This window comes from Phoenix dactylifera, chromosome 2 (assembly GCF_051530095.1).
Source record: "Phoenix dactylifera cultivar Ajwa chromosome 2, Ajwa_hap1_PhDact_Kaust_v1.1, whole genome shotgun sequence".
NCBI lineage: Eukaryota > Viridiplantae > Streptophyta > Magnoliopsida > Arecales > Arecaceae > Phoenix > Phoenix dactylifera.
The window spans coordinates 24,839,824-24,857,751 of NC_143191.1; the positions used below are offsets into that span (position 1 = coordinate 24,839,824).

At 43.1% G+C, this 17,928-nt stretch overlaps 2 protein-coding genes across 4 annotated transcripts; both read left to right on the top strand.

Moving 5' to 3' along the window:
- Nucleotides 1–24: 24 nt before the first annotated feature.
- On the top strand, nucleotides 25–12,747 carry LOC103698448 (chloride channel protein CLC-f-like). 3 transcript variants are annotated; one of them, XM_088715677.1, is made up of 9 exons: nucleotides 25–604; nucleotides 1,548–1,950; nucleotides 2,383–2,577; nucleotides 4,130–4,584; nucleotides 4,669–4,773; nucleotides 8,543–8,779; nucleotides 8,947–9,168; nucleotides 9,993–10,225; nucleotides 12,187–12,747. In XM_088715677.1, the coding sequence occupies exons 1-9, from the start codon at nucleotides 263–265 to the stop codon at nucleotides 12,263–12,265; spliced, it is 2,271 nt and encodes a 756-aa protein (XP_088571803.1). In that variant the 5' UTR covers nucleotides 25–262; the 3' UTR covers nucleotides 12,266–12,747. The 3 variants fall into 3 exon arrangements, with proteins under 3 accessions (XP_088571803.1, XP_088571805.1, XP_088571804.1); XM_088715679.1 differs by having other exon boundaries at nucleotides 45–604; nucleotides 2,383–2,554; XM_088715678.1 differs by having other exon boundaries at nucleotides 51–604; nucleotides 8,947–9,117.
- A 3,262-nt stretch (nucleotides 12,748–16,009) lies between these two features.
- LOC149768259 (uncharacterized) lies at nucleotides 16,010–17,037 on the top strand. The gene is made up of 2 exons (XM_089927886.1): nucleotides 16,010–16,231; nucleotides 16,618–17,037. Exons 1-2 carry the CDS (start codon nucleotides 16,010–16,012, stop codon nucleotides 17,035–17,037), a joined length of 642 nt encoding a protein of 213 aa, XP_089784012.1.
- Nucleotides 17,038–17,928: the final 891 nt, after the last annotated feature.

Here is a 17,928-nt window from a genome sequence, read left to right on the forward strand (position 1 = left end):
TCCCGCTCCATGTGTAAAAAGGACAGGTAAACAAGAAAGGGAGTAAACGAGAAGGGAAGAAAATATATTAAACAATTTTTTAAAATTTAAATTTATTTACTCTTTTAATTTCTCCGCCCTCCTTCTTGGCAATCGGGGAGGAGAAGGGCCAACCCCCACCCCAAGATCTCTCTCTGGGGTTTTTAGGTCTGTTTCGATCAGATCGGAGACCACTTTGCCATGGAATTCTAGGGTTCCTTGGAAGGGAGAGGAGGAGGGCACGATGTCGGGGGAAGAGTATGGGATCGAGGACCACATGGCCCTCCTAAGATCCGCCCCCTCGGCGTCCGACGCCGATCCGGAGGGCCAGGGGCCGGCGGCGGTGGCGACGCCGACGTCGGGGAGGAGGAGCGGGATTGGCGACCTTCTGAGGCACCTCGATCGTGGCCTCTCTGGCCGTAGCCGGAGCCGCCGGTACACGGACCACGGGGGCGCGCCTCTGGCGTTAGATGACGGGGCGTACGACCCCCTCGGCGACGGCGCGCCGCCGGAGTGGGCGCTGCTTCTCATTGGGTGCTTGCTTGGTCTTGCCACCGGAATTTGCGTCGCCGCCTTTAACCATTGCGTAAGAAAGAGATCTTGCCAACTCGCGGCTAAATTCCCTTTTTTTACCTTCTTAGTTTTCTGCTATCTTTATTTGTAATTAGGAATCATTAAATTGAGTCTGGCTTTTTCCTCATCATGTTGAATTTAGTATGGAACTATATGAATAGTAGCCTTTTTTTTTAATTTTTTGTTGACTATGAAAAGAGTCGTCTTGACGAGATTTTTATATAAGTTATTGGATCGAAAGGGGTTTAGCTTGAATCAGGGAGCGGGCATCTGAATACACTTCCCGTTGAGGGGATCTGAAATCATTAGCAAATTGGTAACCATAAGGTCAACTTGGTGTTATGCATCGGAGCCTTGCTGGTATGCTTAGTGCAATAGATAGCTGGTTTTTCTCGTTGCATAAAGGGATAGATTCACAAATTTAAGGTTGCCCAAGGGCAGATTATCATGTTATTATATGGATTTGAAGTGGTCACTCTGAGTTCTTCCAAATGTTTGAGGAACTATTTGCAGGTCTAGAAAAACTAAGCCTTCCTCTTTTAAATTTCTGCAAAAATTTCACTAGCTTGAAAATCCTTTTGTGCAAAAATACATATGAGTGGTTGACTTTGATGCCTACAGAATCAATGGAATAATTAATTTGCAAATTTCAGTAGTGGCACATAGATAGATTAGTCTGTGGCAGCTTAACCAAATCTTAAATCAGTTCCATTTAATGGTTCACTTACAATGAAAGCAAAAAGGTCAAGAACATTCCTACATTTGAGCATGAATGAATGACAGTCATCAAGACAATCATAACTGATGTCCTATAGACAATTTTATAATCACAATTCAGATGCTAGTTTACTTTGACTTCCTCTTGTTGAACTCTCTCCGAATCCCGCAAAATTTCAAATTTTGAACTTGCTGTTACATAATTCTAAAATATGAAAATGTGGCAATATCTTGGACAGGTGCATGTAATACACGAATGGGCATGGGCAGGTACCCCAAATGAGGGTGCTGCTTGGCTCCGCTTACAGAGACTGGCTGATACTTGGCACAGAATACTGTTGATTCCAGTCACAGGAGGAGTGGTTGTTGGCATGATGCATGGATTACTTGAAATATTTGAGCAGATAAAGCAGTCAAGATCTTCACAGAGGCAAGGTATTGATTTGCTGGCTGCAATCTTTCCAACAATAAAGGCCATCCAGGCTGCTGTGACTTTGGGCACAGGTTGTTCATTAGGCCCTGAGGGGCCCAGTGTTGATATTGGCAAATCGTGTGCAAATGGATGTTCAGAAATGATGGAGAATAATAGGGAAAGAAGAATTGCTCTTGTTGCAGCTGGTGCAGCTGCTGGGATTGCTTCAGGTATAGCTTTTAAATTACTTTTCTTGTAGATTGCAAATTATGTTGTTATTTTTCCATATTAGTGAAGTTACCTTTCTCATAATCATAAAGATGCAAAGTTTATTAGTAAAATGAGCTGATATTACGCAGAAGGAACGAAGTCGTCTTCTCAATATATTGATGAATTGTATTATCTGGAACCAGTTATTCATTTTCTCTAGGCTTCGCTGTTTTATGATTTCTCTATCAATGAGTTCAATCTTTCTTTGTAATGCTAGGTCTGATTATTCTGTCTGGAAGAGAATATGTTCTTAGTTTTTTTTTTTTTAAAAAAATATATGCTAGATCCATTTTTATTTATTTTGTCACCCGTTGATCTTCTTTCTCGTCATGTCGTTTAATTCACTAGACTCATCTAAATGAATTGCTATGTGATCTTGTTTGGATTTTCAGGTTTCAATGCAGCAGTTGCTGGATGTTTCTTTGCCATTGAAACTGTACTGAGGCCACTTCGAGCAGAAAACTCACCTCCATTTACAACTGCAATGATAATATTGGCTTCTGTTATATCATCCACAGTGTCAAATGTTTTACTTGGAGAAAAGCCAGCTTTTACTGTGCCGACGTATGAACTAAAATCTGCTGCTGGTATTTTATCTTTGTCTAACCCAGTTTGATATTATCAATGGCAGTTTTATATTATTGTGGAAACATGCTGTTAGCTTTGTGGAAAGTGAGGCAAACTTTTGCTTCTTGTTTCTTAGTCCATCTGCAAAATTTTAGTTGATCGAAGGAGAAATGATCAATTTCATGTAGCATTTGCTATTTTTTGGTATGTACACTGTAAAATAAATCAAGATTGATGCACAAAATGATATTCATAAATATATACGAAAGCTTTGGTGGAAGGAAATATTGCTTTGATGTCATCCATCAACATCTTCAACCTTTTCTGATGCTACTTCTAATTCCAAGACATCATCTGGTGGACACATTTGATGATTAAACAAGATATCAAAATTCTCATTTCGTGGATAATGGTCTGTCGTTACCTTTAAATTGATGGTTCAAATTGAATATGAAGAGCTGTATGAGCATTCAAAGAAGGGCCTTCTTTGGGCTTGATGGGGTCAAGAAGGTTGAAACTCAGGCCTGTTACTTGCTGTTACTGTGAGCAGTGTCATGACGTGGAAGGCATTATTTTAGAATCATAGTGAAAATTTGGAAAGGGTACCAGCAAAAATGTATATCTGGACTATTATCATTTATCTTTTTCTCGTTACCATGTGAATATTACATCATAAAGTGGGATTCTCAAGATTTTTATTATTAATGTTTCTATTGTAGGAAATACCAACGCCCTAGGTTAGTGTTTCACTAGACTGACTTGACTTCTATTAGGTCTACTTTAGAGGCTACCTAGTACTTTGGCATTCAAATTAATGACAGGAAGTTTGTTCATCTTTACCCTTCATCTTGTTCGTTGTCTTCATCTTTTCTCTAATTTTACTTACCCCTTATCTGATCACATCAGAAACTGAAAACCGAGCAGCTCTGAAACTACATAGCTTTGAAGATCTACTTGGTAGTCTGTCAGTTTTAGTCTATTTATCACAAAGCATGATTCATTATGAAACCAATGTATGCGGAACAAGGGGGAGTTTTTTCTCATAAAACTCATTTTTAGGGGTGGCAATGTTTAACTGTTTAACCCATTTAACTTGATTCATCCTATTGTAGGTCGGGTTAGTTACCTTTTTAATAAAATGGTCCAATTCGAGTATAGAATTTTGACCCCTTTAATTAGCAGGTCCAATTTGGGTTGACAGATTTTTGATCTATCTTGCATCCGACCCGACTTGTATCTGGTCCGAGCGAACCTGATTGCCAGTGCATCTCATTTTGAAGTTTTATGATCTGTCAATTTGGCGAAAACAAGTTTTATGAAAAACAAACAGTATAGATTTTATCAATTTTTTATTTTAGTTTTTATGCATCTTTGTCTTGATAAACTTGAGAACCAGTGAGCTCCTATGTCCAAGGTCGGATAAATATATCATGTAGAGCTTATGAGTAGAAAGATGCTTTTGAAAGCTTGTGGATATTGGCTTCTTGCCATTGAATGTGTGGCTGACCTGCAAAAATTTATGTTTGTATTTTATTCTTGAATTCATAGTCTGACCACTACTTTCCCTTGCAGAACTACCTTTATACCTTATCCTAGGGATGCTGTGTGGAGCAGTGAGTGTGGCTTTCACTCGATTGGTAGTTTGGTTCACAAAGTCTTTTGAGTATATGAAAGAAAGGTTTGGTCTTCCTGCTGTTGTATGCCCTGCCTTAGGTGGCTTAGGTGCAGGCATGATAGCTCTTAGGTATCCTGGAATATTATACTGGGGTTTCACCAATGTTGACGAAATCCTACACACAGGGAAGAGTGCTTCAGCCCCTGGAATTTGGCTGTTAGCTCAACTAGCTGGGGCAAAAGTAGTAGCAACTGCTCTTTGCAAAGGTTCGGGCCTTGTAGGTGGTCTATATGCTCCAAGCTTGATGATTGGTGCTGCTGTTGGTGCTGTTTTTGGTGGTTCAGCTGCAGAAGTGATAAACTCAGCTATTCCAGGAAATGCTGCTGTTGCCCAACCACAGGCCTACGCACTGGTAAGTTTTGTTGAATCATTTAGGCAAAGAACAAATAAAGTTTTGGTCGTTGTAAAATGGTTTTTGAGTTTCTTCTACATACAGGTTGGAATGGCTGCTACACTAGCTTCAGTTTGTTCAGTTCCACTGACCTCAGTATTGCTCCTCTTCGAGCTAACAAAGGATTACAGAATTTTGCTTCCACTTATGGTAAAAGTTCAGCATGTAGAAATATATACTTGTATATTTGTATATTTATGTATGTTTGCATGTATGGATGGATGAATTATGCATGTGTCACATTTTCTTTATATGTTTGTCTCTCTTATTGGAAACTCAGCTTCTGTAATTCTTAGGGTATTTTTATTATCCATCCTGCCCTCTCACTTTATATAATTTTGCATTTTTCATAAATGATGCGACCATTTCTCTTTGTCCCCTTCCCTTCTTTTCTCGATTCTTCTTTCTTCTTGGGCGCATGATGCTTTTTAATTCAGCTTTGTTAGATGTAGAAATACATTTTTCTTTCACCTTTTTATGCCTTGTTCAACATTGTTGATGTGAATCAATGATTTAAATCTTGAGGATTGTAATCGTTTTTGATGGCTGGCCGGTATGCTATGATCCTCGATATGGGGTGGTAGGACTTGATCTGCCTTAGTGCAAAGGAGAACAAAAGAAAGTGTATGAAACAATATGGGGCATTTTTACATGGGGTGAGATGCCTTGATATGGACAGTATGGTGCAATTTGAGCTTAGTTCGCTTAGTATTAGCCGCAATCATATTGGTTCATGGTGGTACGTCCAGTATAGGGCCGGTATGCACGAGATTTCAACTCTCGATGGAGGGAGGGCATGTAATTACCTAGCCCATCTGCAGGTGAGATTATTGTGGATCTAGTTGTTGCATTAAGCTTTTGGCCACCAATTTTGCAATGCGGTCCTTCATGCATGTGGCATCAACATACACTAAAGTCCACCCTAAAGCAACTATTGGACTGCTCATCCAAAAAACTTTTATGTCTAACGAATGGATAGTTTCCTCCTACACTTCAAAACAGTTTGCATGTACGAAGAAGGATATGTCTAATCTAGGAAGCACAGATAGTTTAAATCATATGCCATATCTATTGTGTGTCCATTTCAGACGAGGTAAGCAAAACTAGCACCAACATGCATGCCGGCCGGCAACCGGTGCAGTATGGTACCGACTCATACCATATTGAACCACGCATATTGGAACCACAGGTAGGGAGAGAAGAGGGCCGGAGAGGAAGAAGAAGAGGGATGGAGAGGGAGAGGGGGAGAGGAAGAAGGAGAGAGAGAGAGGGGACTCATTTGACCGGACTTCAATGGGTTTGGATGAGCTTCGAGGGCTTCGTGGCGAGAGAGAGAGGTCGGATCTGAAAGAGGAGGGCTTCGAGGTCCTTGCAATGAGGGAGAAAGGCCGGAGAGAGGCCCCAAGAACTATCGAGCGAAGCGCTCGGAAGCAGTCTCCTTTGTTAGACTCAAATCGAGTAGCTTATGGAAGGGGAAAAGAGGAGAGAGAGAGACTAGAGGAGGAGGTGGGAGGGGGAGAAAGGGGAGGTGAAGGTTCGAAGTGAAGGTGGCTATCGTTTTGAAGAGAGCCTCTGCACCATATTGGTAATGGAACAATTTGGTTCAATATGCCCCAAGCCGGCCGATTTGGCATGGTCCACCAAACCTTGGTATCCAAACCGATACTCATCGGATACTTCTAAAATGCATGCCCGAAACTTTTTATTAAGTATCCTATTTTTTAAAATTATAAAGCACCTCAAATCCTTCTCAAATACTCTATAGATACTATATGAGGGGGAGGGTCAATTTTGTACTATATTGATATTTATATTAAATATAAAGTATGGATTATAATTTATGGAATAATGACTAACAATGAGCTTGTGAAAGATAATACTATGGTATAAAGTATGGACTATGTTATTTTGATAGCCTACTAAATTTTATGGATGCTTGTTTTGCATGCATGCATATTGTAACTCAATGGCAACTAACGTTATTTTTCTGCTATTTTTTAGAAAAATCAACTAATTTTAAAATTTTTGAAAAATCGGCTGGTTTTAAAATTTTTCTTTTAATCAACTTTCATCATACATGCATATGTATTGCAACTCATTAACAACTACTATTATTTTTTAATATTCCTTATTAAAATCAACTAGTTTTGAAATCTTTCTTTTAAACAACTTTCCGGTGTATATATACATGCATATATATGTTGTACATACATTAGATACTGCAACTCATTGATAACTAATGTTATTTTCTACCATTCCTTAGAAAAATCAACTAGTTTTAAAATTTTAGAAAACTCAACTATTTTTAAAATTTTTCTTTTAATCAATTTTCTGGGGTATTTTACTTACATATGTACATACATAGGTACAAACATATTGCAACTCTTTGACAAATAATATTATTTTTTATCATTCCTTAGGAAAATCAAGTAGTTTTAGAATTTTAGAAAAATCAACTAGTTTAAAATTTTTTCTTTTAATCAACTTTCTGGTGTATTAAACAATCTCCCTTAGCTACTTGATGGTGAGGAAAAATTTTTCTTGCTCTCATATTCTCTTAATCACAATTAAGTGAGACCTATCTATGACTTATCCTCACTTGTTTATGCACATTCTCATATACTAACTTCTGTCAATTCTTGTTAAAGCTGTTTAAAGCTGATTTTCTGCTTCATTTGAAGACATTCTATAGGCCCTGATAGTTCTTGGTAATTGAAGCAAAATTCATGAACTTTATTCTTTATTTCGGTGCCTTGAAGTCATTCAGCTTGTTGTTCGCAAACTCAATTTTTCATTAGGTCCTTGATACATATGATTGTCAAAATTTGGTACATGTAAAATAAAAATAGAATTATTTGATGATGATTTAACACTTGATTCTAATATATGGTTATGATGATTCACGTGGTATCCATCCATGGTCAAATTCTAGTAAGCTATATTGTTCAAAAAATATAGACATTTCTAATGGAGGTTTCTAGGTTATCTAAAATCCTCATTACCTAGAACCAAGGTCGGCGGAACCATCCCGAACCTGGCAGTTTCGGCCATCCCGAGCCGTACCGGTGTCTCACCCATACGGTTCTGGCAACAGAAACGGAACCCATTGTCAGAGCCGGAGAAGAAGAAGAAAAGAGAGAGCTAGCGGGGGAGAGAGGGCGGGACGCCGGTAGAGGCTGTCGGAGGTCAGCGGAGGCCGGCCTCGGCCGTGGCCGCTGCCCCTGTTTCGAAAGAAACAGGATCCGTCCGTAGCCTTAAAAAATTTTGCATTTTTTAAGTGAAGTCGGCACCGCTGGCCTCCGACGGCCTCCACCGGCACTTCGCCGGCGTCCGCAACCCTCCTTTGGCCCTCCCTCCCCCGCTCGCTCTCTCTTTTTCTTTTTCTCTTTGCATAGTCCCTCTCTTGGTACAGGCCCAGCACGGCCCGTACCGAATCATCTCGCCGGAGAACCGGTACGGTGCTCGGCGCTAGTTCCTCCGACCTTGCCTAGAACCTAAGAATATGGTGAAAACTCGTTTTCATCTTTCAGTTTTGCAGGCATTCTAGGGAGATCATCTTGCACTTATGTGTTTTTGGATTGCATTAGTTTGTTGTGGAGTCATAATGATTATACTGCACTCTAGTCTAGTAATGAACCATTAAGTTTATGAATGAGGAACCTAATATGAAAGGTGTTCTAATAGCTGTTTCCTAGTAACATGCATGACTCAGTATTTGTGGCATTCAGAAATGAAATTCAGATCTTTTTGGTTATTTCTCAAATCATAGAAAAAATAACTCAGTAGTTTGCAGTGCTCCTAATCATTGTATGATATGATAGTTTAAGTTCTCAATTTTACCTATATGGGTGAAAAGTGAGCTATGATGGATTGTCTGTTTGCTGATTTAATGAATCATTTAATCTTTTTTGGTCAACAGGGAGCTGTCGGTTTAGCAATATGGGTGCCTTCTGTGGTAAACCAGTCCAAAGATGGTGAGATCTTGGAGTCCAGGTTGCCTGGGCGTGGTTATTCTTCACTTTCATCCGCTGAAGAAAAAAATGAAGCTCTCTGGAGAAGACCTGATGGAGGAGACGATCTTGAACTTTCTACAATAGAAACTGGCATTCACCAACATGGAGCTATTAATGAGGAAATGCTTCTGGATGACCTGAAGGTTCGATTCTCCATTTTCTTGTAGTTGGTGGTCAAGCTGGGGTGTAACTTGCTTTGTTTATTTATTTTTTTTTGTTAAACGTATTCAATAATTTTGATCAGGTCAGGCTAGAGTAATGCATTTTCTGCCATCAGACTTTATTAATTCACATCTAGTTATTTTATCAGGTTTCTCAGGCCATGTCAAAGAATTATGTTAAAGTTGTTCCAACAATCATGTTGAAAGAAGCTATAAAACTTATGCACGATAATCATCAAAGTTGTGTTCTCGTTGTTGATGATGAAGATTTTCTGGAGGGAATTCTTACACTGGGTGACATTCGGCGGAGAGGATTAGAGGCACGTGGAGAGACTCCTTGTACTCCCAAGGGTGATTCAACTTGTTTGGATGTGTGTAATCTCTGACAATTTTGTTGCCTGTTAGTTTTGATTATCATATTATTGTATGAGTAGAATGGTTACTTATAATATTACGCATGAAAATATTAAGATTTTAGTAGAGAAGATCATATAAAGCACATTTTTTGCTCTTAGAGAGAGAGAGATGTCATACACAGTAATTATTCTGTATAACTCTCTGTCCAAGTGGGCACAGGGCTTCAGCCTGGACATTGGACTCTTGATGCAATTAAGTAGTGCTAAGTGGGCAAATCTAAGTATGTAGGACTGCCTTGGCTGCGCTAGTCATAGCGTAGCTGTACGTAGATTCATATAAGCAATTTTAAGCTTCAATGTAAGCACATGCAGAGGTATTAATGCGGCATTTTATCAATCTTTCTACGTATATAATGATGCAATATATGTAAATGGGTGAGGAAGTCTCCAGGTTAGGTTGTAGTCAACCTAAGCATAATCTATCTAGTAAGTTATCATGTCTGTGCACCATACTGGACTTTTATCCAGTTTGCACAACTTACGGCTAGACGAAATCCATTTCCTAGGTAGTTTTAAGGTAAATCAGCAACATCTATACCAATTGATAGTTTCATTAAGAAATAGCAGGCATGTAAGTATGACTGCTACTATCTGGGTCTCCTTATTGTATTGCATACTCTGTCATAATCTTCCATGTTGACCGTAATTAAATCCCACCAAAATTCTAAACCCAACCTCATCCCACTTGACAATGCAAATTTTAAGATTTCTAGCTGGCCTTTTGATTTTCTATAATCTTTTTAAATACATCTATTATTGACTTGAAAATTGTTTTGCAGGTGAATAGTTGTCTCATTTCATCATGCCTTACTCGAGGGTTCAAGTATCGGGGAAGTGAACGTGGACTATTAACCTGTTTCCCTGACACAGACTTGACAACTGCAAAGGAGCTTATGGAGGCCAAAGGAATCAAGCAGTTGCCAGTGGTCAAGCGTGGTGGGGGCCATAGAAACAAAGGGAAGCGTAGACTTGTTTCTCTTCTTTGCTATGATTCAATTGGGCGCTGCCTTAGGTCAGTATTTCTGGGTTCTATGCCCACATTTTTGCTGGATTAATGGATTAATTTACTTCTTGGTTCCAGTTTTTGAACACACTTCTTATTAGCTACACCAGATGATTCAAGTAAGAGATACATAAAAAGGGGAAAGTAGTGTCTGAAATCTCAACTCACTATTCACTAGACTATTATGCTGTTGCCTAAAGAATTAATGAGCCTTCCCATAACAGAATATTTTTTAATTGCTTCTCTTCAGTCATAGTTAATAGAAGTCCATGATTCTTGAATTAAAATAAGTTTACATCCCTCTATGTAATTGTGTTATATCATGACGATATTGCAAGTTGTTACAAACTTTATTGTTGGATCCCTGATCTTTACAAAATTTTTGAGGTCTTTGGACTTCTATTTGTTAAATATTATATTCTTATAGATGTAAATTAATGCTAATCCAATTTAATTTTTCAAGTCGATATTGATTGATATAAATATGCAGCTTTTCTCTGATGAAATTATAAAAAAAAATATTAATGTTTAATGTTATAAATATATCCTCTCATGATTAACCTTAACAATCATTAGGGAAGAGATCACAAACATGAACCTTTCACATGTACCAGTTGAGTTGTCAAATCTTGGAACATGCCTTCGGACCAAGTGGCTGCTTGCATTTTGGACAGTGTGGAAAGAAGTCATATTTGCCTGCCTCTTATTCTGACAGTCTTTCTTCATACTCACTTCTTTTCGTGCCTCCCTTCCCTTTAGGGAGATGTAGATTTTCAATAGAAAAAGCTCTTTGGTTCATCTTTTACATTGGAGTAGAGAATTAAAATTGTTCATTTGCCAAAAGTATGGTCTCTTAATCAGATGACATGAACGATAGAAAAGTTGTTATTCAGCTGGGACATCACCTCCAAACTTTCTCCTCTCATGCATCACAAATTCACACACTAATTTTTGTTGAAAAGTAGCCTGTCCATCATAGTGCTTCTTTTCGTAGTGCTACTCTATAACTTTTTGCATCTACTAATCTCTGATTTATCTTTAGTTTTTCACCCCATCTATGTCAACCTCCTCATGTCTTCTAAGTGTTTCATGCATGTATGCTCTTTTGTTATTCGATTTACATGCAACATCTAATGGTTACAAGTTATTCAAGATGCCGAATTTGCTAAGAAATTCCGGGTGAAGAATTTGAGTAAGGATTTAAGTCCTATCTCAATTCGTAACCTGATGAATTCCCATCACCCTTTTGGGCTCATAGCAGTCCAAATAACATACCCTTGAAAAAGGTTAACAACCTTAGCTCGGGTAGGTGGTGCTGGCTTTCGTCGCCGGAGTCTTTTCAATCGTTCCAAATATGTCTTGTATTTCTAACAGATCCTTTACCAGCTTGGGTCCTTTTGTTTCTGCCTTGCCCTCATAACTTCAGTTATGAGACAGCCTAGTGATTTTTGCAATATGAAGATATTAATAAAGTTTTTCTTCGAGACATCCAGACGTAAACCAGATCCTAATTCCCACTGAAACTGAACACTATATTCCATTAGCTTTAAGATCCTTACTTGTTTAAAAACTCTCCATTGTGATTCTGATATAGGATTTCCTCTTCTTGTTGCATGACTGAACACAGTATCATTTGCTGATAAGCATGAACTGAAGTTCTCCTACCTATCAATATTTAGGTACCTGATGACAATGGTTGAATGACGAGGTTTAATCCTACGCTTTACATCTATTGTAAACTTAAAACTTTTTTATTTTCAGACTCTTCCGTGCTCTCGTATGTTAGTTGATGAGATCTTTATGTTTTCTGGAAACATCACTACAACTTCATTATGAGAACTATATGTTTTCTGTAAATGTCTTGACGACTTTGCACTCTCTTTACTAGTATGCTTCTACATTTCCAAATAAACGAATGTCTTCTCGTTTCTCCTATATAGCATCACTGCAACTGGTGTTCAATTATGCAGTGAGGAAGTGGAACGCCAGAAGACCATCTACCAGCAAGGGAAAGAAGATCGTCTGGAAATCACCACAAACGGGCACTGACTATATACAGCAAATCATGTAGTTACCTTTCGGTGTTCCTCAAACAAAGACATACAGGCGATCTAGTCCAATAGCTACTACTATGGGGCACACGCGAGTTGGAGGATCCCATCAGTAAGCATGTTGCAATGCATTGATTCTGTTTTGCTGGTTTTGCTCTTGTAGTTCTATGTGCCATCTCCACTGTATGAGCCAGGCTCTATGCAAGGAATCTTCCAAGCCAGTGGATCCATTAGTGAACACAATACTGTTCTGACACATTCATCTGCAGCTTGTAGTTATATAGTGGATTTAAAGTTACAACATGTTACAACATCTCCGTTACCATGGGTAATTTACGGAGGGAGTAGGGTGAGAGGTACCCTCTATAGGGTGATAAGCTAGTGCTTTGGTATTCAGTATAAGCCAATAAACATTTTTTTTTCTTTTCTTTTCTTTTGTACTTATTTTTTTTGAAGATATAGATCGAATTATGTGGATAACTGATTTCTCTTCTAGTTTCAATCTATGCTTTTTGGATGACTGGGTCATTGACAGGATATTGTAACTCTGGGGAAACGAAAGTATTGAGTGATGGTGCTTGTATGCGATACTAGAGAATAGATCGTTCAATATCTGCAATACACTCAGCAACAGGGTGGGTCTTGTTGGGGGAAAAATGGATCGCCCCGAAACACGTGAACGCATCGCCAGCACGTGATCGGAGGCATCCGACCTGGAGGCAGGCCCGTTCTCTGTCATCAGTTGGTTGGGACTGTGCTGTTGTCGGGTCGGAAGGCCTGCAACAGATAGCGCGCCAGGTAGAGGATCCAGTCGCGGTCATGAAGCTAAGAAGCAAAGGAGCTTCCAACGTCTCTCGGCGTCCTGCATTAAGTTCCGGACACTCAGTTCAGAATTCACCGCCAAGACCTCCTGCGGACCCAGTCCCTCAAGTCCAATCGGAGCAATTCAATATTTTGGTACAGCAAGTTCAAGCTTTGGCCACAGTAGTCTAAGGCCTGCAGCTCACGGAGGCTCCTCCTATGCCGCCTCCACAGGTTCAGGCCCAGTCGGTCCTCCCTCCAGACGGATCAACGGCCAACAATGGAGAACGGCGCTGCTATCAAGGCTCAACTTGAGCGTCTCCTCGGAGAGAACCGCTAGGGAGGAGCTTAGACAAAAGGCCACAGCCCTCGGAGGCGGAATTAGCTCCAGGCGAACCAGCGCCGGAGCAGACCACCGTGGTAGTCCCCCAAGGTGGGGAACTCGATAAGAAGGTCGAGAGGCTCGAGCGGCAGATCGAGGCGCTCTACAGCTAGAAGGCAAGGCGCGAGGGTGACTTCGAGTTTTCCACCAGGTCACCTTTCTCCCGCCAGATTGAGGAGGAACCGGTCCTAACATGGTTCAAAATGCCCCAGGTAGAGCCTTACAATGGGACTATCGACCATCTCGACCATCTGGAGAGCTATCGGGCCCTCAAGGCACTCCAAGGGTCCTCAGGGGTCGTGCTCTGCAAGGCCTTTTCCGCGACACTTCGAGGAACGGCTTGGCTTTGGTTCTCCGGACTGAAGCCGAGCACCGTGTCCTCCTTTGAATAGCTCGGCAGGCAGTTCACCACCAACTTTGCTGCCAGCCGACGTCAGCGGCGAACGTCAGATCCCTCCTTGATATCAAGCAAAAGAAGGGAGAATTTCTTAAAGACTATCTCGACCGTTTCACAGCCGCAACCTGTGAGGTCCGCGAGCTCGACCAATCAATAGCCATGTCAACGCTAAAGACTGGAACTCGGTCCTACAGGTTTCTCTTTTCTATTGAGAAGAACTTTTCCGCCGACTTCACTGAGATGTTGGCCCGAGTTCGAAAGTATGCGAAGGCCGAGGAGGCCATTGCCTCCAGGCGGGGTGCGGCCGAGCAGGCCCCGAAGAAGCAGAAAAAGCGCCGCGAGGAACGCGGTCGTCCGAGAAGCCAGTCTCCTCACCGAGACACGAACTTTCCTTGGCTGAGGAGTCCACCTCGACAGCGGCCGCAACCCCGGCCGAGGTCCCCACCTCGGCCGCGGGCGCCCCCGGGGAAGTACAAGAATTACACACCCCTCAATACACCTCAGGCAGAGATCCTCATGGAGATAGAAGGACGAGACTACCTCTGACCTCCACCCTCGATGCGGGAGATGGGAGCTCGGCGCAACCCAAGGAAATATTGCTGCTTCCACCGGGATCACAGCCACGACACAGAGGAGTGCTTCCAGCTTCGAGATGAGATCGAGGCGCTCATTCGCCGTGGAGTACTCAACCGGTTTGTGCGGAACCGGCGCGAAGAAAGGAGGCCGGTAGAAAATGTCGCACCGCCCGAAAATCCAAATGACAACAGGCCCATCGCCGGCACCATCAACACCATTGTGAGAGACCCGACCGAAGGAGGCTCGGTTGAAGAGCCAGCTGGGGGAGAAACCCCTCTGAAGCGCCCACGTATTTCTGAAGCTATCTCGTTCTCGGACGAGGACTTAGAAGGTATTGAGACTCCCCATGATGACGCTATGGTCATCTCCATGATCTTGAACAAATTTGATGTAAAGCGTGTCTTGGTTGATAATGGAAGCTCGGCGAATGTTTTGTATTATGATGCCTTCCAAAAAATGGGGATGACAGAAAGCCAGCTCCGGAGAATGAATGCTCCGCTGCTCGGGTTCACCGGAGATTCAGTCTCGGTTGAGGGCGAGATCAGCCTTCTTGTCACGATCGGGCTCGCCCCTCGAGAAAGCACCGTGAGGATGGATTTTCTTGTGGTCTGCCTGTCCTCGACCTACAACGCCATCTTGGATGACTAGGGCTTAACGCCCTCCGAGCTGTGGTCTCGACCTACCACCTGCTCGTGCGGTTCCCCACCAACCGAGGAGTAGGCGAGGTTCGCGGAGACCAGTCGATAGCTAAGTAATACTATATGGCGATCCACAAAGCATAGCAACCGGCTGAAGCATCGAGCTAAGAGGAGCAACCGGCCAAGGCGCCAAACCAAGTGTTGGATCAGACGCTGCCCATCGAAACCCTGGAAGTGCGGGATGCCTTCCGGAAAGAACAGGTAGAACCTGGTGAGTTTCTTACCCAGATCCCCTTAAAAGAAAACTGTCCAAAGCTAACCATGCAGGTCGGCTCCGGCCTGAGCTCCCACGAAAGAGACCACCTGATCGTGTTCCTCCGGTCTAATATGGACGTCTTCGCCTAGTCACCCGCGGACATACCGGGGATAAACCCCGAGGTCATGGTTCACCGACTTCAGGTGAAACCGACCTGCAAACCTGTGAGGCAGAAGAAACGGAGCTTCGCGCCGGAATAACAACGAGCAGCGGCCGAGAAGGTGGACAAACTTCTCGGAGCCAGCTTCATCCGGGAGGTCTCCTATCTAGATTGGCTCGCCAACGTGGTCCTCGTGAAGAAAGCTAACGAGAAGTGGTGCATGTGCCTGGACTACACCGACTTGAACAAAGCCTGCCCAAAGGACAGCTTTCCTCTTTCCAGCATCGACCAGCTCGTTGACTCCACCTCGGAACATCAGTTGCTGACCTTCATGGACGCCTTATCAGGATATAATCAAATCCGAATGGTGCCAGAAGATGAGGAGAAGATGGCCTTCATCACCGACAAGGGCATTTATTGCTACAAAGTGATGCCGTTCGGGTTGAAGAATGCCGGAACAACATATCAAAGGCTGGTCAGCCAGCTCTTTAAAAATCAAATAGGCCGAAACATGGAGGTCTATATGGATGACATGCTGGTGAAGAGCCGAACAGCAGAGCACCATGTAGCTGACCTCAATGAGGCATTCTCCACACTCAGGAAGTATCAAATGAACCTCAACCCTGCCAAGTGCGCATTCGGGGTCACCTCAGGCAAGTTTCTCGGCTTCGTAGTAACCCAATGTGGAATCGAAGCAAATCCTGAGAAGGTCCAGGCATTACAAGAGATGGTGTCACCAAAGACAGTCAAGGAGGTACAACGACTCACTGGCCGGGTCGCAGCTCTGGGAAGATTTGTTTCCAGGTCGGCCGAGCGGTGCCTCCCATTCTTCAAAATCCTCAAGCGACCGAAGAACTTTCTATGATCGGAGGAATGTCAGCAAGCTTTTGAAGAGCTTAGGCGCCTTCTTGCTTCCCCTCCATTACTCACAAAACCCCAGCAGGGTGAGCTCCTCTATTTGTACCTAGTTGTCTCTCCGGTCGTGGTAAGCTCGGTTCTGGTCCTGGTCGCGGCAAGCTTCAAAGACCGGTGTATTATACCAGTCGGGTCCTGAGGGATGCTGAGACCCGATATTTCAAGCTAGAGAAAACAATCTTTGCCTTAGTCATCTCGGCTCGAAGGCTCTGACCCTACTTCCAGGCCCACACTGTGGCCATACTGACCGACCAGCCTATGAAGCAAATTCTGCAACGGTCGGATCGCGCCGGAAGGATTGCGAAGTGGGCAGTCGAGCTCAGGGAGTTCGACCTTGAATATTGTTCGAGACTGGCGATCAAGGCCCAAGCACTTGCTGACTTTATCGTGGAGTGCACTTTGCCGGACAATCCCGAGCTCGCACGCACACCAGCGGAGGAGACCCTGAGGCAACCATGGGTTCTACATGTGGACGGCTCCTCAACCTCGGGGGGTAGCGGAGCAGGCCTCATTCTCACTAGCCCAAATGGGGTAGTTGCGGAGCAGGCTCTACGCTTCGAGTTCCTTGCCTCGAATAATGAAGCAGAGTACGAGGCACTTATTGTCGGGCTCAAATTGGCAAAGGAGCTGAAGTGGAGGACCTGAAGGTCTTCAGTGACTCCCAACTGGTCGTGAGCCAGATTTTGGGAGACTTTGAAGCAAGAGAGCCATCGATGCAGACATATCTCCAAAAGGTGCGAGACCTCACATCCATCATGGGCTCCTTCAACATCCAGCACATTTTCAGAATAAAGAACATAAAGGCAGACCAATTGTCAAAGTTGGCGATTTCCTGCATGAGCGAGCTCCCTAAGACAACAGTGCTCGAATACCTCCAAACGCCCAATACAGAGGAGCCCGAGCCAACCCTCTGCATCGAGACCGAGCTGAGCTGGATGGACGAGCTCGTCAGCTATCTGCAGAATAAAGTCCTCCCCAATGATGAGTTCGAGGCCCGCCGAATCAGGCGTCAAGCCTTCCGATACATACTATATGAAGGCAAGCTTTACCGAAGGTCGTTCACTTCTCCCCTCCTCAGATTCCTCCGCCTATCAGAGGCGGGCTATGCTATGCGAGAGGTTCATGAAGGGGTATGCGGGAACCACTTGGGAGGCCGAGCACTAGCCCACGAAATCCTGTGCCCAGGATACTACTGGCCCACACTTCAAAAGGACGCATCGGATTTCGTCCGAAGGTGTGATCGGTGTCAGCAGAACGCCAACATTCAGCGCCGACCCTCGGCCCCACTGACCTCGATCAGTGCCCCCTGGCCATTCGCCCAATAGGGGATTGACATCCTGGGACCATTTTTCCTGACCACCGGGCAGAGAAAATTTCTGGTTGTCTCCATCGACTACTTCAACAAATGGGTCGAAGCCGAACCAGTGGCCCGGATCTCCGAGCCAAAGATGTGGGACTTTGTCTGGAAGTTAATAATCTGCAGATTTGGACTCCCCCGCATCCTTATATCTGACAACGGCCGTCAGTTCGACAACG